Source organism: Tiliqua scincoides, chromosome 2 (assembly GCF_035046505.1).
Source record: "Tiliqua scincoides isolate rTilSci1 chromosome 2, rTilSci1.hap2, whole genome shotgun sequence".
Lineage (NCBI taxonomy): Eukaryota > Metazoa > Chordata > Lepidosauria > Squamata > Scincidae > Tiliqua > Tiliqua scincoides.
The window spans coordinates 114,664,066-114,686,287 of record NC_089822.1 but is presented as its reverse complement, the minus strand read 5'-3'; the positions used below and the strand labels follow the sequence as shown (position 1 = coordinate 114,686,287).

The following is a 22,222-nucleotide window of genomic DNA, read 5'->3' as shown; positions in this document are numbered from 1 at the left end:
CTCCCCTTAGAGGCTTGAGCCTTCGTTCTAAGCCGGAGTTACTGCAGGTTCTAGAGCTTCGGAACCGACGCCAAGATGGGACAGAGAGCTGCATGGAACAATCTCCACTGGAGAGGGAGCTTCTGCGCTGGCAGCAGAGACGGGAACAGGTAAGGCTGAGATACCTGCTGTGGCTCTAGTGATGTCACTCTTCCCACCCCAATCCTCCTGGCACAGGAACTCATTTGCAGACACCCCTTTTTTTTGTCTCCAGCGTCAACAGCAGGAAGCAGCAGCTGATACAGTTGGGGATCAGCCAGAATTCATTCGGGTTCGGGAAAATCTGCGGAGGACACAGTGCTCATGGGATCCACTTCCCCAACGTGTGACTCCTTCAGCAATATCCAGCCCCTCCCTGCGCTCTCAACTTACCGACAGACTGCCTACCAGCATCCCAGGCACACTCTCCCCTCCAGCTGAAGCCCCACAGCTTCACAGTTCCCTAGAAGCCTCCAGTCTCTCCTCAGCCTCCTCCCAATGTACCCTTTCCAATTCATGACCTTCTCACACCCCAGCTCAGTCACAGCCACACCATGGCTCCCTCCTATTCCAGATCTGGGAAAGAACCCAGAAGGAGTCTGAGCTCCCACTATTGCTTCCTCTAACCCAGGGCTGTCAAATTCCTCTTATACAGCAGGTCAAATGGTGTCTGCTGAGGGTTGGAAGTGATATCATTAGGCAGGTGATGAGTAGAAAGAAGCACTTTTTTCTCACTTAGGAACTCAATAGCTCCAAATAACAGAAGAGAAAAAGTACAAATCTTGATCGTATTTTCAAGATATGGGAGACCTCAAAAATCATGCAGACCACCCTTTCAGCAGCACTGCTTCTGCTGAGGTGTCACTTTGCAACTCAACAGCAGGGAGATGCTCTGCATAGTGATGTCTCAGCAGAAACAGCACTGCTGAAAAGGCAGCCTGCATGATAATTGGGCTTTCCTGGCACCTCGGCAGCTTCTCTGTTTTATCCCTCTTGGTCTGCATAAGAACATAAGAACAGCCCCACTGGATCAGGCCATAGGCCCATCTAGTCCAGCTTCCTGTATCTCACAGCGGCCCACCAAATGCCCCAGGGAGCACACCAGATAACAAGAGACCTCATCCTGGTGCCCTCCCTTGCATCTGGCCTTCTGACATAACCCATTTCTAAAATCAGGAGGTTGCGCATACACATCATGGCTTGTACCCCACAATGGATTTTTCCTCCAGAAACTTGTCCAATCCCCTTTTAAAGGCATCCAGGCTAGACGCCATCACCACATCCTGTGGCAAGGAGTTCCACAGACCGACCACACGCTGAGTAAAGAAATATTTTCTTTTGTCTGTCCTAACCCACCCAACACTCAATTTTAGTGGATGTCCCCTGGTTCTGGTATTATGTGAGAGTGTAAAGAGCATCTCCCTATCCACTCTGTCCATCCCCTGCATAATTTTGTATGTCTCAATCATGTCCCCCCTCAAGCGTCTCTTTTCTAGGCTGAAGAGGCCCAAACGCCGTAGCCTTTCCTCATAAGGAAGGTGCCCCAGCCCCGTAATCATCTTAGTCGCTCTCTTTTGCACCTTTTCCATTTCCACTATGTCTTTTTTGAGATGCGGCGACCAGAACTGGACACAATACTCCAGGTGTGGCCTTACCATCGATTTGTACAACGGCATTATAATACTAGCCGTTTTGTTCTCAATACCCTTCCTAATGATCCCAAACATAGAATTGGCCTTCTTCACTGCCACCGCACATTGGGTCTACACTTTCATCGACCTGTCCACCACCACCCCAAGATCTTTCTCCTGATCTGTCACAGACAGCTCAGAACCCATCAGCCTATATCTAAAGTTTTGATTTTTTGCCCCAATGTGCATGACTTTACACTTACTGACATTGAAGCGCATCTGCCATTTTGCTGCCCATTCTGCCAGTCTGGAGAGATCCTTCTGGAGCTCCTCACAATCACTTCTGGTCTTCACCACTCGGAAAAGTTTGGTGTCATCTGCAAACTTAGCCACTTCACTGCTCAACCCTGTCTCCAGGTCATTTATGAAGAGGTTGAAAAGCACCAGTCCCAGGACAGATCCTTGGGGCACACAGCTTTTCACCTCTCTCCATTGTGAAAATTGCCCATTGACGCCCACTCTCTGCTTCCTGGCCTCCAACCAGTTCTCAATCCACGAGAGGACCTGTCCTCTAATTCCCTGACTGTGGAGTTTTTTCAGTAGTCTTTGGTGAGGGACCGTGTCAAACGCCTTCTGAAAGTCCAGATATATGATGTCCACGGGTTCTCCCGCATCCACATGCCTGTTGACCTTTTCAAAGAATTCTATAAGGTTCGTGAGGCAAGACTTACCCTTACAGAAGCCATGCTGACTCTCCCTCAGCAAGGCCTGTTCGTCTATGTGTTTTGAGATCCTATCTTTGATGAGGCATTCCACCATATTACCCGGTATGGATGTTAGGCTGACCGGCCTATAATTTCCCGGGTCCCCCCTCTTTCCCTTTTTAAAAATAGGTGTGACATTTGCTATCCTCCAATCTTCTGGCACCGTGGCCGTTTTGAGGGACAAGTTGCATACCTTAGTCAAGAGGTCTGCAACTTCATTCTTCAAATGAAGATCTATGCATCTTCCCCCATACTGTTCCCTCACCTTCTGAGGTCTCTCTCAGCCTCCCTCTCTGGCCCTTGTCAGAAGTGGCTCTGCTGAAAGGGTGGCTCCCATGATAACTGGGCTCTCCCAGTGTCCAGTGGCTGAGAGCAGCTGATGGTGGTGCTGGGAGGGCCAGTTATCATGCAAGCCAGATAGAGCTTCCATGAGCCATAACTAGCCCACAGGCCTTATGTTTGACACCCCTGTTCTAACCTATTAGGTTCATTCTCCCCCGGGAACTAGAATAACATCCTTAGGGGGCAAGCCCCATTTCTCCTCCTCACTAGCCTTTCAGAAAATAAACACCTGCACTAGCCAACAATATCTGCTTCTGGCTTTTTATCAGCCACAGATGATCGGAGAGACTTCTGCTGTTTCAGCAGAAGAGAGGAAGAATAAGCACTAGGGGTAACAGTAGTGAAATAATGATGATCTCTGCTTAAGGTTAAATGATGAAACAGACTTTAAAAAAATGTTTGGAGGGATTTACTAGAGATTTCATACATCTGTATTCATTAAAAAAAAAAAGGCTGTTTATGAGCTACATCAATCTCCTTCCTTTCCCCCTCAAGAGAAAAAGCCACCAGCTGCCCAGTTTATAAAGCACAAGCTACAAAAATAGAAGATATAAATGCCTCATATTAGCTGATTTAAGAGGTGGGTGGATAGAGGTTTTGGGAGAGGAGTGGGAAGCTGCCATGATTCAGGGAGGCTGGTAGAAACACCCCATCCCTGTCCCCACTACTCCAGTTTACTTTAGGTTACAAACACAAAGGCACTTAGTGGAGGCCCTGTATAAGTATTCGAGGCTCTTGGAAGACAGCCTAGCAATAGATTATGCCCAGGATTGAGGCCTCAGTGCTGAAGATACTGCACAAAGGGGTTATCATCACCACCACCCTGCAGGAAGAAGTAGATGAAGGCCAGGAAGCCAGCCAGCAGGACAAACAGCAGAAGCTGGGGCCAGAGGGGTAGGTAATGCTTGGTTCCCCTGCTGCTGTCAGAAGCTCTTTCTGTCGCTTGGGCCTGACGCTCAGGACGAATGGCACGGCGTGGCTCCACCCCAAGAGAGGACACGACAGGTGATTTCCGATGGAAAATGCTTTGGTAGAAACTGCTGTCCCTGCAAAAGCAATTTCAGAATGAAAAGGTTAATTCCAGGTGTAATGATCTTCTACTAGGGGACAGTGGGAGTTTCACTCATCCTGTGCCCGAAGTACTGTACTGCATAAATTGTAGCCTCCCTAACATAGTCTCCATTTCAACCCAGACCTCATTGGTGCCTGTGTACCGTTTGCTGGACGAAGGGCTCTGCAAGTGTCATGATCTCCACAAAAGTCAATTCTCCAAACTCCAGTGAACCCCAACTGTTTGCCCAATTGGTTAAGCTCCTGCAGATAACACTATCCCGTCTTTTAACATGAAGATCATAGCAATTGTTAGGGGCTGACCGGCTAGTCATTTCTCTCTTCTTTGCTCCTTTGAACCCATCTTTCCTTCCCCTCACCCATCCTAATGGAAAGTCTTCTATAGCAACTTCAAGATGCAGCCCCAGGAACATTCTGGCAGAGGATATGAAGATAACCACAAATGGCTTCAATTTCTCCTGTACTTCAATTTTGGAACTGGCAAAAAAGAATCCTGGAAGCTGAAGCCAGCTCTAAGCAGCAGGCAGCAGTGCATGCAACAGGACAAAAATCATAACCAAAATATCCCATGTTCCCACTAGGTAAAAACCCACTGAAAGTTCTCTTCAAGAGTAAATGAAATGAACAGGAGTTACAAAGTACTGCTCTTGATTACCTCCAGATCTGCTTGTGCAAGAGAACTTCCCTGGCAAACTGTGCCCCAAGGAAAAGAGCTGTTAGTGAGCTCTGGGGTAGCATAAAGGCTGAGCATGAGGTATGAATCAGGAAGTGTCTGGTTCAAATCTCACCCCTGCATGAACTCACTAGGTGGCCCTTGGCAAGCCATTCTCTCTCTCTCTTCAATTCCCCATATGCAATATGGAGGTGGTAGCACTGACAGTGTTGATGTAAGGACTACAATATTGTTATTTATTCATAAGAATAAGAAAATGTGCATGAAGTGCTTTGAACACTCAAAAGCACCATACAAATGTCTGGTGTTGTTACAGATGTTCAAAATTTATGGCCTTTCCTTGAACCTGATTGGGTGTTCTCTGGCAGTCCTGGACCAATCATATTCATTGGCTGGATCAACTCTGTTACCATCCCTTGTTTCAACAAGGAAATCTCTTTGGGAGCCTCTGGCAACCCTGAGCTCCAGTGCTTAGGAAGGTCATCTCCTGACTGAAAAGCTGTATCTGTTTCTTTCAAAGTCCAGAACCAGCCCTTCGCAATTACGGATCACACTTCAAGTATTGTCTAAATCAGCCCAGAGGTGTGGCACCCACATCTACTTTCTGAACTGGCAGCCCACTCCGCCTTTGACGCTGATGTCTTTGCATTGTCTCCACTCACCTCTCAGTTGGTACATCCTTCTGGTCAGAATTGTATGGATATGGCTCTGTAATCTGAAAGGAAAAATAGGTGCCCTTCAGCACAGGGTTGGGATGAGGGGAGTTCTGGATGCCTCGGAGGTAACCCAGCACGGCCAGCTTTCTTCTCTTTACGAACATGGGAAACAACTTACTGGTTGGCGAGCACTCACTGCCCCTAGAGGTGTGCCACTGCCTGCTGATGACAAATACTGACTGTAGGAAGATGTGGAATCTTCAGAAGAATTGACATCCCAGTCTGGGGTAAAAGACACATGCAAACACATTGCTATTAAGGTTGGAATACAGCAAAGCACAGTGCTGTAGCTTTGATCTTGCAGTGACCCCATTCTTGTCACAAATAGGGTCACTGAACAGCCCATTCTAACGATACCAGCCCTCAAACAGACTTCATTCTGCTTTACCTTTTGTTGAATATATGGCTCGTCTTTCACGGCGAGGCAAACTGTGACTATAACTCAGGTTATAGTCTTGGAGGGACTTGGAGGGACTGGGATCTGGAGAAGCAAAGGAGGAAAAAAGTACACTAGCAAATGGTTTTTACCTTTTTGATCATTTTAGCTTCCAGTGTTTTAAAAGAAGTGGATTTTTAGGCCATGTGGCAGTGGGAACAGGTTTGGGGGGAGGGGAGAGACAGGCAGTGCCTGCAAAAAGCTCTAATTTTTATGCCAACTTATCTGGTAGTGAGAAAAATTGACATGTTTTCCTATTCCACCTGGCTTATTTATGACAAGATTTATACATAGGGCAAGGACAGAGTATTATACTGTGAAGAAGTCAGAGTTCTAGAAATCCCAACTTTTATCCAAATAAAATTCAAGTTTCTAGCCTTTATGATCTGAAACAAGTATGTTTGAATGTAAGTCAGGCAACACCTGGTGAGGTCTCAGAATGCAGAGCAGGATTTTCAGGTGAATGGGCTTCAATTTGCACACCTCTGCCTCTTTTCCCAAGCAGAAGAAGTTGTACAAAATTATCAGTTATGCAAATATTTTGAATTAGCATGTCATTATAAAATTACAAAATCTGTTGGTGTACAGATGATTTTGTTAACCCAGCAGTCTGTACCTCCACCCATACCCAAGACTGACCAAATGCAGCAAAATTAAATACTGGCTCTGATCCAGAGAAGGTTACAGTATATACTTGCATATAAGTAAAAAAAATTATGCCTAAAATTTGAGCCTGAAAACCCAGGTCAATATATATGGATCAATACAGCAAATAAAGCAGGAGCTTCTGGGAAACTTAGCAGCTGTCTGGTGAAGTGGGGGGGGGGGAACTGGGCTGAGAAGCAGGACACAGGAGGTGGAGAAAAAAGTTGAAATTTTACTATTAATTGCAATATTCGGATACAGCTATTTTAGCTTCTTCTCTAAACAGGAAGAGAAGACACTTACTGGAACTGTAGTCTGCATGAGGGTTGCTGCCATGGAAGTACAGCACAGTATTCCTCACAAAGCCTACAACTCCCAGAAGCCCCTTTATCTCCCTTCCTGTTTGGAGAAGAAGCTAAAACACCTCCTTTTTCCTTTTGTTTTTTGCTGATGCCTCAGAACATTCCTGGTAAATCATTTTCAAAGCATTTCACACACCCCTAAGTTAACCCCCATCCTGGTAAAAAGCCTGCCAGGGTTCCAGCTTCCACTGAAATCAAGCAAGCCTTGTTCCATTTTGCAAATGCTTGGCAGAGCTCTGTTTTTTTGAACACCAGGATGTAATCTTTATTTACATTTGAAACAAAGTCCCAGGCTACAATTCAGCGCACCATTACTTAAGAACACCCATGGAAAGCAATGGGTCTACTTCTGAGTAAATAGGGTTGCAACTATGGGCACTTGATCACAATCATTCCTTGTTGCTTGTCCTTCTGTTGTGCACACACCCAGCTACGTGTTGAATGTTTATATGTAGTGCCTCTGGCTTAACAAGCCAGGCACCTTAGAGAAAATTAATGGTATGTTGTATACAGGCACTTACTCTGATAGTGATAATGTCTGTGTAAATGAACTTACTCTGATAGTGTTTACTCTGGTTCTGAAGACCAGAACTTAAAAAATTAAAGAATAAAAATGTGCCTTATGGTCTTTTACTAACTATATTTTTAATAAATTAGAGACTGCACAGTTCTTAGGGAACAATTACTGGTAGGTTATTTTTCAGGATCTGGCCTCAGGTAAAATCAGACAATAGTGAAGACACCCTCCTAAGTTTAACACTCCCCAACTTATCCAAGGCTGCAATCCTAACCACACTTACCTGAGAGTAAGCCCCACTGAACAAAATAGGACTTACTTCTGAGTAGACCTGGTTAGGATTGTGCCACGAGCGTCATAGAAAATTCCATGATTTTTGGCTCAGATCCTGCCCTCAACTTATCTGTGAGATCAACTTATAGGTGTGTATCTGTGGTAGTTTCATTTCTGCTAATGTGACAAGGTGGCCCTAACAGCCCCATGTATCAGTGGGATCTTAGGGCCTGAGACAGAGCCCTGCAACCCCTTACTGCAGGCCCAGCACTAGCGCAAGCCCAGTGCAAGCCCACGCTGGGCCAACTCTGGCTCTGGGCCCATGTTCCGCTGCCCAGCAGTCACTCAGAGAGGTGAGTTGGGGCATGGAGGGGAGGCATTCTGAGGCAGGAGAGGGTGGGGAGGAGTCGTGGCAGAGGGAGGGAGCAGGGTGGAAGGGAGTGAGCGGGGCGGGAGGGGGCGCAGGACTGGCTTAGCCAGCTCCACTGGATCCGGAGCACCATATCTGGCCATGCAGCCTGACATGGGAATCTTTGATTCTGTGCCAGCTCCACAGCCGCTGCAGAATCAAGTAGCCCCACTGAGTAGCAGGACTATTTCCCTTTCCCGGGGGAAGGGGATGAAGTCCCTGTCTCCCGAGGAGGCAACAGCGGCTGCCCAGGACACGCAGGATATTGGGGCAGCCATTTTTGGCGCCACAGCTAAACTGTGCCACACTCCAGGCATCTCAGGAATGGGCTGCCCAGCACTAACTAAACTTTCTCTAGGTTTTGAGGATTGTTGGTGAAGTGAAAATGAGCAAAGTTGTCTAAAACAATATGCCAATTCGTATACTTTGTATACATTTCTGTTAATGTAGTGTGAGAACAGAAATTTAGCATCTGGTGTGTCTTACTGCACAAAAACACTCCATGAATCATCCTTTTTCCCCAAAAGAGAATCTCCTGCCCATGTAAGCCTAATGTCAGCTCAGTCCTATTCCTCCTCCCCCTGCTGGTGCAGCCACACCAAAGAGCATGCTGAATCCAGCGGGGGGGGGGGGGGAGAGAATTGGGAGGCTTCAGCAGTGAAAGGGGTTTAAATCACCCCTGCATATGCCTCTCACTCCACAATAGGTCTCCACAGACCTATGCTAGCAATTTTGCTAGTGCACATCCAAGGAGAGAAAGGGAGAAGGAGAGAAGAGAGAGGGGAGGATGCAAAAAAGAGGCATCGGATCTGGCATGACCCATTACCTCTGGATCCATCCCCGTCCACAGCCTCCCCGCCCTGTTCTGCCCTCATGCTTTTCCCACCATCTTATATGCCTTTGCGGGCCTCTGCAAGTCCAGTGACATGCACAGGAAGGCTCAGGCCTTCCTACCAGTGCCCCGGCAGCGCACCACTCAGTGCACTTCTGTAATGGAAGATCAGAAGATCATCAGGTGGATGATGTGATGTTGACAGTGTTCCCATGTTTTGACAGCTGGTTGACAGCTCTGGGAAGGGAAGGGCTGGCTCCACAGCTGTAATCAATCAAGGCCAATGGAGACATGGATGGACACCTGGGCTTCATTTGACCTTGATGGGACTTTGAATGAGCTGCCGAGATAGCTCACAGCTGAGCTGCATTTGGATAATGGGACATATAGGAATAAAAGGCAGCTTCAGAAGGAGCAAAGCCCAGATAGGGCTATCCTGACCCAGAGGGAGATGCTACCTGACCAAGAGGTAACCTGACCCAGACCTATGGGAGAGGGGGACTACCAGGACTCTGCTGGAGGACACAGAAGAGAGGACTACCAGGACCCTGCTGGAGGAGATACTCTGCTAGAGAGGAGGGATTCTGCTGCAGAAAACTGAACTGGGAAGACTGGACTGTGCTTTGGAGACTGGATTGGACTTGGACTGGAGGCTTTGGACCTTTACCCACTAAGTTAAGTGGGGTTTTGGGGAGGGAAAGCCTCTGGACAAGAGGAATTGCAGGGAATGTGTTTGTAGCAAATATTGTTAATTGCTATAGATAAGGAGTTCTGTGTACATTCCTTTGCATACCACAGCTGTTGTTTCTAGAGATAAGGGCATGTTAATTAGCCAAAAAGTGGGCATTGGGAAATGGAACATTTTTCGGATGGGACAACTTTCAGAAGGCCTTTATGGCCATTTTTTGGCAGCAAGCGCTGACAGACCACACATTCTTCCAGTGCTCACAGCCCATAGGATTGGGCTGTCAGTGTCCCAACACCAGTTGTCCTGTGTTCTGCAATCCACTCTCCTTCTGCCACAGACCACTTAAATGGTTCTTACCTTCATTTTCATATGTAGAGTATTCCTCTTTTCTGGGGGAGTCATAGGTTTCCCTTACGTAAGTCCTTGTAGAGCCAAGAGCTGGGTGAGCAAAACGTATAGGAGACAATATGGTTAGATGCTGGAGACTAATTTTCCTTCTCCAAAAATACTCACTACAAGATAAACAATGCATACAATACCATGCTGCTCTGGTTTCCCCCTTGAGGTGCTCCTCTGTTCCAGCCAGATACAGCTGCTCTTCCCAAAAAACCTCCAATATCCTCCCTGAAAATATCTCTTCACCCCAACTTTCTGCATTGTCTCTACCACCCAGCCTTGTCAATTCTGCAGTTTAATCCAAAACGGTTCTCACCTTCTCGCCCATAACTGGGGTTGTCCCTGCTCCAAGGACTCACAAAGGACTCTTGTGTATAGCTTTCACTAATGCTTGGTTCTATAGGGGCAGAAATGAATGCAAACATGAGGTATTCAGTCCTGGCAGGGGTGTGCCTTTCTCCACTGCTGCTAGATTTTTCTTACCTATGTAGGACACTGATCCTCCAGGTGAGGTGCGCTGTGTCCGCTCAGTCTCATGTTCATAGATTTTCTTTTCATACAGTTTCCGGGTTGATCCTGAAGAATTGAATCCAAGTGGGTGGTTACATCCAGGCTAGCAAAAGTTGCCAGCTGTTTCCATAAACTGGTCACCCTTTTAATAGTTACAGAGACCCCTCTCTTATTAATCTTGATCATGCTCATTCAAATGCTTACCCCCCCTTCCCTGCTCATCTCACAACCTTCCTTCTCCACCCTCTGCTGCCCTAAGGTCATAAATACTTTTGACAAAAGCATACCAAACAATTCATTATTAAGCTCCAACCAGGCCCAAGATGGGGCTGGTATTTCATATCAAAATGCAGTTCATCACTTCTGTTGCTCCTGGCTAAGCGCAGCTCTCCAGTCTGGCACTCACAGAAAGAAAACTGAGGCAAACTAAAAATGATGGCAGCAGCCATTCTTTACTTCTGTGTCTGCCTCATATGTTCAAAGGGTTGGGTCTTACTTTGAAAAGATACATGTGGTGAAGGGAGATGCACTCTGCCTTCCCTCTTCAGGTAATTTTCTTTCCAGCCTGCCTTGCTTCCAGGATCAATGCCAGACTGAGAAAAATTTGCCTGATGTATCAAAGCATGGGGAGGTAAGGCATGGAATGAGGAAGAGCTCAGCGCCTCTCACCTTCTAGTCCCATTTGGTGTAAATGGTGGACTCACTTCTACACTTTGGTGTAAATGGTGGACTCACTTCTACACTCACTTCTACACTGCTGTGAATGGGACAGATGTAAACAACAAATCTCACTTGGCTCTCAAGAGTCCTCACTGAGCCTTCCCCTCTTTGGCATTGCTAAGCACATGCTTATTTGCTTCCCCCAATACAGCCAGATGCAATGCCTTCTTAGTCCATACCAACAATGGGCCCGTGTGGGATTCTGTATTTCTTCAAGCGGGCAATGAGCTCTTTATCTGTCAGACCTTTATACTCATCCATAGTGCTACCTAAAACATGCAGGAGAAAAAAATAAACAGTTAATTGCTCTTGCTGCCATGATCTTAATAGCAAGTAAATAAATATATGAACAAATAAAATAAAACTAATTTTAAGAGATCAAACCAAAGATGGGCTACTACCAACCAAAACAGGTTCCTTGCCAAGAATCACTCTACTAGGGGGTGATCTTGCCCTGGTGAAGCAGGCAAAAAATGTCAGGTTCTCACCAAAACAGCCACATATTAAAGGTGGAACTCAGGTGGGACAACAAACAGGAAGTCTGGATCCCATAACCAAGAAATGTGATTGTGCAGGAAATGTGCAAAAAAGGACTATTAGCCTTGCACATACTGGATCTCATCTGATCTTAGAAGCTAAGCAGGGTCAGGCCTGGTTAGTACTTGGATGGGAGACCACCTGGGAATACCGGGTGCTGTAGGCTTATACCATAGTCTTTCGAGACTGAAGGTTGCCAACCAACCATTCCCTATTTTCTGTTGTACTTACACTTTATTGAGAGAGAGAGAGAGACAACCTGTCACAAGAAGAATATCTGGGCCTCCAGAGGCATCACTGACTCACCAAGAGCTTATATAGTTCACACTTACTGGCAAGCGATTAGGAGTGGGCTGGGAAGGGTGGTGCATACAATTCAACTTGAATCAATTTATTGACACATAGCAGTTAGACACAGATTGCTCAAGTCTATAGGAGGAGCTTGTAAATTCCTACAGTATCTGCCACATGTTGGGAAAGAGGACTAACTTTCTGGATTTTTTTTATAAAAGAAAATCTGTATAACCACTTGAAAAGTTGTTCTGAGACCAGTTTCTTAACCTCTTTGCAGAAAAATGGCAATACAGAGAGACTATTGGGTTACTGGGTATCAGACTATTGGGTTAATGGTATCAGACTATTGTGAAAGATGGGGTCTGTTGCACTCCTGTATTTTTCATTTGGGGATTAGAAAAGACATTAATAGACCATTACTGAACTTTTAAAAACTATGTCTAACCAAACTTGTCCTATAATCCCAATTCAACATGTAATTTTTCTAGAAGAAAAATTGGGGGCATTTGGTGGGCCACTGTGAGATACAGGAAGCTGGACTAGATTGTGGCCTATGGCCTGATCCAGTGGAGCTGTTCTTATGTTCTTAAGATCACTTTGCCAAGGGTAGAATGCAGGGATGGGCAAGTCCAGAGTGGCTTGACTTGAGTCAAGTCACGAGTCTCCATCCTGGTAACTTGACTTGAAAATGAGTCCTAATGGGGGCACTTTCCAAGTCACCCAGAGAGTTTGAAAAAACTCGAGTCATTCCCTTTAATAATAATAACAGGTATTTATATACCGCCTTTCTTGGTCTTTATTCAAGACTTTATTCAAGGTGGTTTACATAGGCAGGCTTTATTTAAATCCCTTATTAAATAGGGATTTTTACAATTTGAAAGAAGGTTCTTTCTTTCAAGAACCACTACATTCAAGGTGTTTCATTCCGATCTGGCTTCACATTCTGGCCTCTATCCTCCCACGCTCAGAGCAGATGGAATAGCTCGGCTTCAGCTTGTCAGCTGCTTCAAGGTAGCACAGTGCTGGTGGCCTCGAACTGGCGACCTTATGGATGTTATCTTCAGGCAGATGGAGGCTCTACCCTCCTGCCCTTTAAAAAACCCAGCCATGAAAAAAACAGGGTTGCTACTGTGTGAGAGTGAGTGAGTAAGTGAGTGTGTGTCAGGGTTCTCTTTAACCACTCCCCTGATGTCCTCATCTGTAAACAAGGCAGGAGGGGTTGAGACAGACTGAGTGAGAGCAGGGACAGAGGTAGCAAGAGGGAGGAGAGTCATGTGCAGCAGCTGCAAGGTTTACCCTGCCTGCTTATGTCTGAGGAGGCTCTCTTTACACCTGAGAAAGTTGGCAGGGCAGGACAGCTGTGGTGTTTTTCCAAGAATAACGACAGGGCAGTTCTGCCTCCTCTGCTGCCCCTACATGGCATGCCCCTATTCTGAAGGGGAAGGAGCCACTTGCACACCTGCTGTGAGGCTCCATGCAACATGTAGCGCTTTGCTAGCCAAGGTGAGGCACCCTGCAAAACTTATTGCTTTGCACCCCCTCTAGCTATACTACTGGAGCCATGTGGTTGGAAAGCATGATCTTTATGAACCTCTCCCTCCCTAGGCTTCTACAGCCAATTTCAAGGCAAGAATCCCCTTGGGTTCCTCCTCCTGCTTTACCTCAGTTAAAGAAAAAAAATCTACTCACTATTTGGAAAAGGAAGATGGAGAAACAGAGGAAGAGAAAATGTGAAATAGAGTGCTGGGCTACAGCAGCAGTCTCCAAAGGCTGCCTCGGCGTGGATGGTGCTTCCTGTTCTGCCAGGGAGCCTCTGCAAAGCGCCTCTGTGTGCTCCCATGCTTCACCACGTCCAGCTGCTTTTGCTTGAAAATCTGGATGCAAAGCCTGCTGGGGCATCGGAGGCCTGAAGTGACTGAATGTGATGAAGATTGTGGACGCATGGAGGCGCTTTGTGGAGGCTCCTCCATGGAATGGTAAGCGCTGTTCATGCAGGAAGGGCTTAGGAAGGGCAATGGATCTGGCCCATGGGCCGGAGTCTGGAGAGCCCTGGGCTACAGCAGTGGAGAGTTGGAGGCACAGGGGCTGCCACAATAGTGGGTAAGGGGGAGCAACCATTTTTGTTTCTTTGTCACAGCAGCCCTTCATATAACCTGAAAGCTATCTTGATTATTAACCTTATAACAAGAGATTATTCTGTTCAACTCCGCATAAAACTTCCTTCATTCCATTTTGACTCTTAATACACATGACAATGAACCAGTGGCATTCCTGGCCAGTGCCCCGCCCAGGGCACACCCCCAGGAGTGCCCCCCTTGTGGCTGCTGCCTCCCCCCAGTCATTCTATGGGCTTGGGAGGTTGCACGCAGCTTCCCAGGACCTCAAAATGCTTTGTACAGCCTTCTGGAGGCTGAAAATTGTCACTTTCGGTTATTGGCTGAGAACCAGAAGTGTTGGTTTTCAGCCTCCAGAAAGTCTTACAAGGGCTGGGAAGGTATGTATGGCTTCCCTGGCCATAAGAACACCTGTGGGGGTCAGCCCTTAGATCGGCATGCTGATATTGATATTGGCATGCCAACTGAGTGCCACAGGGGGTGGCAAGCTGCCAGGGGGAGTGGATGGCAGTTCAGCACCAACCCCCAAGCCTGGCGCCTGGGGCATTTGCACCCCTTGCTCCCCTCAGGTATGCCACTGCATTGAAACCATCTACCAAAAATAGACTTAATTAGGAAGTGGACTGGAAATGGATCTTCAATGTATTTACCCACCCACCCCAAATCAGCTACATTGAAGGGATGGGTAGTTCAGCTTGGGACACTTATGCATAGGAAAGAGGAAGTTAATACTTGCCCCCATGTTTTTTTATGCCAAAAATCATCCCACATGGTTATTTGTTAACAACTTGGAGGGGGAGTTGTACACCACAAAAATACTACAAGGGGTAAGTTTGAAAAAACAAACCAACACCTTGCCACATATCTTAGTCCCAGGCCAAAATCGTATTCCTGCTATAGCTTAATTTTTATATTAAAGAACCACTTCTAAGTTCAGTTTGTTTATCACTAGGGCTTAACATCACATGTAATTTGACCCTGACAGATTACTGGCTTTAGGGCTTTTCTATCATATCCAACTTTCTCTTCCCACCACTTTTTTTTTTGTGTGCTTACTTTATGCATTTGGGTTTTTTACATATTTATATCCTACCCAGAACCAAGTCCTCCTGGGACAGTGAAAACAACAAGACATAAAATGATAAAATATCAAACAATAGCAAGTCAGAGCAACAGGAGGGTCTCAACAGCAGGCTTAAAACCAGAGAAGGTAGGGTCTCCCCTACCTTCTCTGGTAGGGTCTTATGTTCTTATGTTCTCCCAAGAAATATCCCAAGGATATTGGGATATCCCAAGGAATGTTCCAAAACTGAGAATTCACCACTGAGAAAGGTCTATCCCTGACACCTGCCAAAGACATCTAGTCTGAATATGAGCTCTGGAGAATGAAAAAACACACATTAATTATAGTCCAATATCAGGTCTAATAAAATATGATCCTAATGAACCAAACTAACTATAAATTTTACTTCTTGTTGTGTCTGAAATTTGCCTTTGTTCTTCCCTTGACCTGCTTTGCATCTCCCACTGAAGTCCACACTTTCATGAGATGTTGTAGTGGGCTCAAATCCATGAAAACTGTTATGATATATGCCCCAGGCCTATAGTCAATTTACAGGTTGGATAGAGCAAGGCTAGGCCCTGACGTCTTGGCCTGCATACACGCAGTGTAGCACTGATGCATCATGGGATTGGCTGATGCAACAGGGCACAGCAGGGATGATGGGATACCCTGCAATACCAAGTCACCAGACATCTCACCAGACAATTAGTCATGCGATCACCAGATCATAGCCCGCTTCTCATTGGCCAGTGCCAATATATATTGCAACTTGTGCAAGCTGCTGTGTTGGAGATGTTATGTGGAATGTCTGCGGGAAGCTATGTGGAGTTGGTGAACAGAATTGAGAAAAGTGCTATCTTTGCTGATTGCTTGCTGAGCTGCCTTTGCTCTGTCAATATTGTACATTCTTCAAGTAAAGGACATCTGGTGGTGGAGCACTGCCGTGTGCCTCGTTATTTACCGGGAGTATCTGCCTGACCTGAGTCTCTGGAGCTGTGTAAATGTGGTCTTTAAGGTGTGACAAGGCTCTTTGTTTTATGGCTCCCAGGCAGTGCCCTTCTTAGAAATACTTTGCCTTTATAATGTCCCCCTTCCAGCGCTGCTACTGCCCCGTTTGATGCTTCCATCAGCACACAGCCAGGAACACCAGAAGGGTACTACAACTGGCATACCTTGTATTCATGAGAGGCCAGCTAAGTGAACTGCAAAGCATACACTGATCCCCTAGTTGGAGCTGCTGCCGCCTCCACACACCACGCCATCCCACAGGCTGGCAAAGTCCTCTGTGGGGCTGTGCAGTGCACAAAAAGCCTTCTAGCGTGCTGTTAAAGAGTAATTCTGGTTTCATCAGGAAACCAGAAGAAATCTTGAACAGCACACTAGAAGCATTGGAAGGCTTTTCACGTGCATCACACAAGCATCACACGAGACTGTTACACCTGGTAAGTAGCCCCTTGGGTGGGCGGCATGATGCAGGGGGGTGGCATGCCATGGACCTGCACCTCAGGGTGCCAAGGGGGACCCTTGTCTCAACTATGTCTTGTCTCAACTTGTCTCATTACTGCCCCTTGTCTCAACTATGTGGACAAGAAGGAGACCAGTCTCACATGAAACACCCTCCCTGAATATGCCACATGGATTTGATGAACTAAACCAGTGTCCCCTAGGACTCTAAATTATGGCACCACCTGTGTGTGCCTGAGACTGTATTTGCGTTCAGGTTATACCTCTTTGAAGAGGGCAGAAGCTTCTGCTAAATTTAAAGGGTTGAAAGTTGAAGCTAATAAAGGTTTGGGATCAACTGCCATAGTTGTCTTTTCCTGGCTGAGCTGGTGAGTCCTTCTTCTGCTCTTGCCTATTCCACCAGGCACAGAAGGTGATAGTGTACACAGATGAACACTTTTTCTATCTGGTAGCCTGGGATGGGGGTATGTTTGATGTGAGTTTCTTGCATAATTGTGGAAATGTGCAGTACTCATTTGTTGCAACTGCGTATTTCTTCAGGAAACAGCAAAAAAATATTAAATACTGAAAATATCTACCTCTTAAATACATTGCTTAATAATTGCTTAAATACAGCAAACCATTGGAGATAGGAGTGGGTAACAGCGCTATGCAGGGGGTAGCATTTTTATATGACACTGCTTATAAAAAATGGCCACAGTTGCATATATTTGAGATGGTGCTGGTTTCAGGAATCAACACTATCCAAGTACATTTCAATATCCAACCCTTGAAAAACTTGTCCTATACTTCACGTTTGCACCCAATTGCAGTTTAACTGAATGGGCGGAACCCAGAAATAGGGGAAGCAGCTCATGCAAAATACCCTACCAGGGTGTATGGAGGGGCTCAGGGTCACATGACGGGCAAATCCGGGGAAGGGGCTGGGGAAACTGACACCGTAGTTCTCCTCCCGCAAAAGAGCGCCCTGGCAGGCCTCCAGTTCCCGAAAGGTCCCTGATCCTATCGCACCAACCGGAGGAATGCAAATGCGCCAGGGAGACTGGCGGGGAGGAGCGTGAGGTTGACAGATGCCAAGTTTTCGAACGCAGGGCAGGCAGACCAAGCCGTGGAGCTGCGCTTCCAGCCTCACACTGGCCAAACAGAAACCCCGCTCGGCTCCCCTGCTGCAGGCCACGAATGCCCGCCCGACTCCGGCTTTGGGCAGGACTGTACTCCTGGGAGCGCCGCTGCGCCAAGACGCGCCAGGCTAGCAGCTCCTCCGCCCCCCTCAGCCTACAACTCAGCGCTTCTGCCCGCAGGCTGGCACCTACTCGGGTGGGGTCTCCCATCCCACCTCTCCGTAGGGCCTCGCAACGCTGACCCTCTCCTAGTGCACCAGCCATGTGGCTCGGCCGAGCGACCCCAACTACGCGCGCAGCAAAACACCGGCGCTGCTCCGGATCTCGCGGGCACCTTCCTCGCCGGAGCATGCCAGCCTCGCCGCGCCAGCTGCTGCGGCGAAGCGAAAGGAGCGTCGGAGAAGGGGCCGCGCAGAGCGGGGAAGCCGCTCAAGCAAGCGCGGGGAGGGTGGCCCAGGCGGCGTGGAGGACAATCGGGCCGGGGAAGAAGGGACCCATTCCGTACCTGCGACTCCGAGCGCGCGGGCTGGGCTGGGCTGGGCTGCGGGGAGGGCAGCACCCGAAGGGAAGTGAGTCAGGCTGCGGGGAGGGGCTAGCCTGGGCTGGGCTTTGGGGCCCGCGATCTACTGCACGCCCTGCTGCTGGGAACCCGCCCGACTTCGGGGCGTGCCTCCTTCCCTTCTGGGCCGTTTGTCTCCAGCCCACGTTCTCAACACCCGGCAGTCCTGCAAGAGAGGCTGCAGGCGGGGGCGCCAACTCCCGGCTCCGCGCGCCGAGAACTTGGGGCCCGCGTCTTTCGCGCCCCAACCCCTGCAAGTGCCCCAGACCGTGCTCAGGCGCAGCGAGACTTTCGCCCGGTCCGGAGCCAGCCCCACGCCGACTTCAGGGCGGGTTTGCTGCGAAGCCCGTGCACTGGAACAGCCTCACCTTCCCCGACACTGGGAAGCAAATGCCATCGAGGTCGGGGGGACGCAGGACAGCCACTGGGGGTAAAAAGGGCGCTTTTCTTTGCGCGCTTATGGGAATGGATTCATGAGTGTTTCTCAAACTGTGGGTCGCGAGCCAATTTCAGGTGTGTCCTCGTTCAATATTTTTATTTTAATATGGTAGACTATATATATAGGTACTACTATGGTATGTGACTGCATTTGGGGAAATGGGACAGATATGTACTTTTAACAGACTACTATGTAGATGTTTCTGACAGTAAATGAAACTTACTCATGGGTAAGCATGAGTAGGATTGGAGCTTAGAATTGTTAAAAATGTTCCTGCTTGATGATGTCACTTCTGGTCATGACATCTCTTCCAGTGGGTCCTGACAGATTCTCATTCTAAAAAGTGGGTGTTCCCCCCCCTCTAAAAGTTTGAGAACCACTGCGTTAGTGATTTTGAGAGCAGAATTAAGGAATGGAAGTCCTCTTTAATGACTTGGGGGGAGTGGAAAAGGAAAAGGAGTCTGTGGAAGCACATCAAGTGTAGCTTTTCAATAAGTGCCATGCTTCATTTCTCTCTGTGTGTGACTGTTGTTGGCATATACTGAATGTGTGTAGTGTGCTCATAAAGTAAAAGGGATGGGTTTAGTGGTGGCAGACCCAGTTTCAGATGTGTTGGCCATTTCTGCTATCCAACAAACATAGAAAGTCTTATGAGATCACTACCACACAGGGTTGTTGTGCTGGAAAAAAATTTAAGCACTTTTAAGTACATGTGGGAATAGAAATGCACAGTAATAAGACAGAAGCTACAATTCTATACTCACTTTCTTAGGAGTAACACAATGGGACTTTCCTATTCAACACAATGGGACTTACTACTGAGTAGACATGCATAGGTGTGTGCTGTAAATATGTTTGCATACTAACGTTTTTCAGCCACTATGATGGATGGGATTTTAAACTTTGGCTGGGTCATAACACTTTGTCAAGAGCGTGACTGCTTGATGCATATTTACTTAGAAGTAAGTCCTTCTGATTTTAATGGGACTTATTTCCATGTAAGTGTGTATAAGGTAGCATTCTGAGTCTAACTTTCATTGTGTGCTACGAATTGGAGATTTTTTGAAAAAGTGCCTGCTGTGAGGCAATAAGAAAACCTACATATTTATAACACTTAAATGTGAAAATTTGCTCTCTGGACTATAGGAAAATATTTAGATTGAAGTTAGAAATATTCTTACTATAAGAATGTAAACATAATGTATGTGTTTTTGAGATATATGCTGAATTTTCAAGAACATAACCCCAAGGCAAAGCAAGAGGTGCCTATATTTGAATTTTCAAACTGTAAGAGCATATCTCAGCACTATGCAATGTAACTGAGCAATGAGTTTGGTCTGAGAGGGAGCATTTCAGATTTATGGGAGATTTTTACACTGGAAATCGAAACCAGCCAGCCTCACCTCTAACCTGCAGTATTAACAATGGACTGCTATGCTGTAAACCTTTTATGAATCCCAGTCACAGCCCCCTCCCCAAAAGTATAATATGAGCATCAGGCTCTTAGCCTGAGGAATGACCAGGGATGGGCTGTGACTCGGATGACTTGGTCTCAAGTCGCAAAAACACATGTTTTTTGCAACTTGTACAAACTTGAGTCAGGTTTGTCAAAAAACTTGGACACTGGCTGGAGACTCTGGGTTTTTACCCTAAAAAATGAAAAGACTCAGACAGACTCAAGTCAACATTCACTTTTGTGTGTGCTTGTGACTCTGTTCTGTGTGTATGCTTGCTTGCTTGCTTTTTTTTTTTTTTTTTGGCCTTTTGCGACTCAACTTATTTCTCAAAAACATTTGGACTTGAGTCAAACTGACTCATGCCTCTGGACAAGTTGTGACGGTCCCCCATTATGACTTGTTTGCAACTCAAATCAAGGGGGCGGAGACTTGGGACTCAAGGAAGTGGCTTCGGTGCATCCCTGGAAAAGGCGGTATAGAAAACTTCTTAAATAAATAAATATGAGTACTGTATTATGAACTTGTGTCTGAGTTAGAACTGACAGGGAAGTTTCTTTTTCAAACATTTAAAAGGCTAAAGAATAGAACAACATTTTAGGATGAAATAAACTTGAGTTGAAAAGAGCATGAATTCTTGCCTTTGCTAGTTCCATTTGTTTGTGGGTGAACATGCTGTTGCCCTATCACAGCTATGCTAAAATCCTAGATTTTTTCAGTGATGTATTCAAGTCCCTAACCCCAAGTCTCAAGGCTGCCTGCCATATTATTCCCCCACAGTATAAGAAAAACACTATGCACAGTGTGTAGCAGGGGTGGCCAAACTATGAATTATGAGCATTGTGTGGCTCTTGGGCAATATGTTGACTGAGCTCCTTTTTTGGATCACAATTAATATAAAAGGTAAATTGGAAATTTTCAAGCTTTATAATTATTTACCAGGTATAAACTGACAGTCCACTGGATTAAAATGTAATTTTAATGTTCATGGTGAGAAAATTTAAAAATTTAAATGCTTCTGACATATTGTTGCTCTTAAACATCTGAAATTTATCACATGTGGCTCTTACGTTAAGCACGTTTAGCTACCCCTGGTGTGCAGTGTTACAGTACCACGTGGGATTTTGTGAAGGAGATGTTAGAACAGGCAGTAACTGCCAGCTAGAGCACTTTGTTGCTGCTGCTGGCCCAGAGAAAATGAAAAAAAGTTTTGTCCACTGCCAAGGTGAGGGTGGCCTGCCTAGGTAGGAGGAGACTCACCAGACAAGGGGCTCGTCAGAGCTAAAGCTGGCCCTGAGCTGGGCCAGGGGATAAGGTTAGCCCAGCATATTGTAGAAATTGCAGCACAGTTGCCCAGCTTGAGCTGAAAGCTTGAGTTGCTTGGCCAGGAAAACCCATTCCTGGCTATTGAAGCATTCCTGGAACTTACCAAGGTCTGGCTCGCCCATGATGACAACTGAAAGGCTTGTGTCAAGTCATGGGTGAGCGATGAACTGATGAGGGATGCCACATCACTCTCTGCCTACCACTGCTCTGTGGCCAGCGGCCAATGGGACCACTTTACCCAGTGCTCTTTCCTCTCACTGAGAGCATGTGGGAAGAGGACTGGGCCAGTGGCAGCTGACTTTGTTTTCCAGTGCTGCTAGAGGAATTGGAGGTGGGAAGGTGCCACCACCACCACTTCCTCACTCTTCTCACCCTCATGGCTGCTTAGAAAAGCAGACAAATGGAAAAGGAAAGGCAGGGGCATGGAGATCTGGAGCCTGCACACTTTCCTGGAGTTCCAGATTATCACTTCTTGCCTGCCTGTCCTGTTTAAAATATATTGGAAGAATGGAGCGCCTGCTCTTCCTAATTATCTTAAACAGAACAGGCATAGAGGCAGGAGGTGACACTCCAGATAATGGAGTGGATCACCATCACTCTCCTTGCCCTAACCTGATTGCTTGGGAGTAGGTGGCAGTGACAGGTGGGGCATGCACTAACCAATGCATGAGCTTTTTGGGTGGAGATGGAATTTGCACATCAAATTGAGGAGGCACTTAGCCTTGGACTTACCTGGCTTTGGTTCTTTCCGCAGGTCAGAATTCCAGTGGAGAAGGGTTGCTAGTTGTGTGTTTCTTCTGCAAAGTGCCACAGCTGTATGAGATTTTGGGTGTTTCTGCTGTTCACAC

At 46.8% G+C, this 22,222-nt stretch overlaps 1 protein-coding gene across 1 annotated transcript in view; it reads right to left on the bottom strand.

Moving 5' to 3' along the window:
* Positions 1-3,141: 3,141 nt before the first annotated feature.
* Positions 3,142-22,222, bottom strand: part of EMD (emerin) — a 39,557-nt gene continuing 20,476 nt past the window's right edge. The window contains exons 8-17 of the mRNA XM_066612701.1: positions 18,524-18,579; positions 18,102-18,219; positions 11,183-11,272; positions 10,257-10,349; positions 10,090-10,170; positions 9,735-9,815; positions 5,604-5,696; positions 5,334-5,437; positions 5,162-5,214; positions 3,142-3,801 (exon numbers count right to left, since the gene is read on the bottom strand). Coding sequence (XP_066468798.1) covers positions 3,534-3,801; positions 5,162-5,214; positions 5,334-5,437; positions 5,604-5,696; positions 9,735-9,815; positions 10,090-10,170; positions 10,257-10,349; positions 11,183-11,272; positions 18,102-18,219; positions 18,524-18,579 — 1,037 coding nt within the window. The 3' untranslated portion in view covers positions 3,142-3,533. The remainder of the gene's footprint in view (positions 3,802-5,161; positions 5,215-5,333; positions 5,438-5,603; positions 5,697-9,734; positions 9,816-10,089; positions 10,171-10,256; positions 10,350-11,182; positions 11,273-18,101; positions 18,220-18,523; positions 18,580-22,222) is intronic.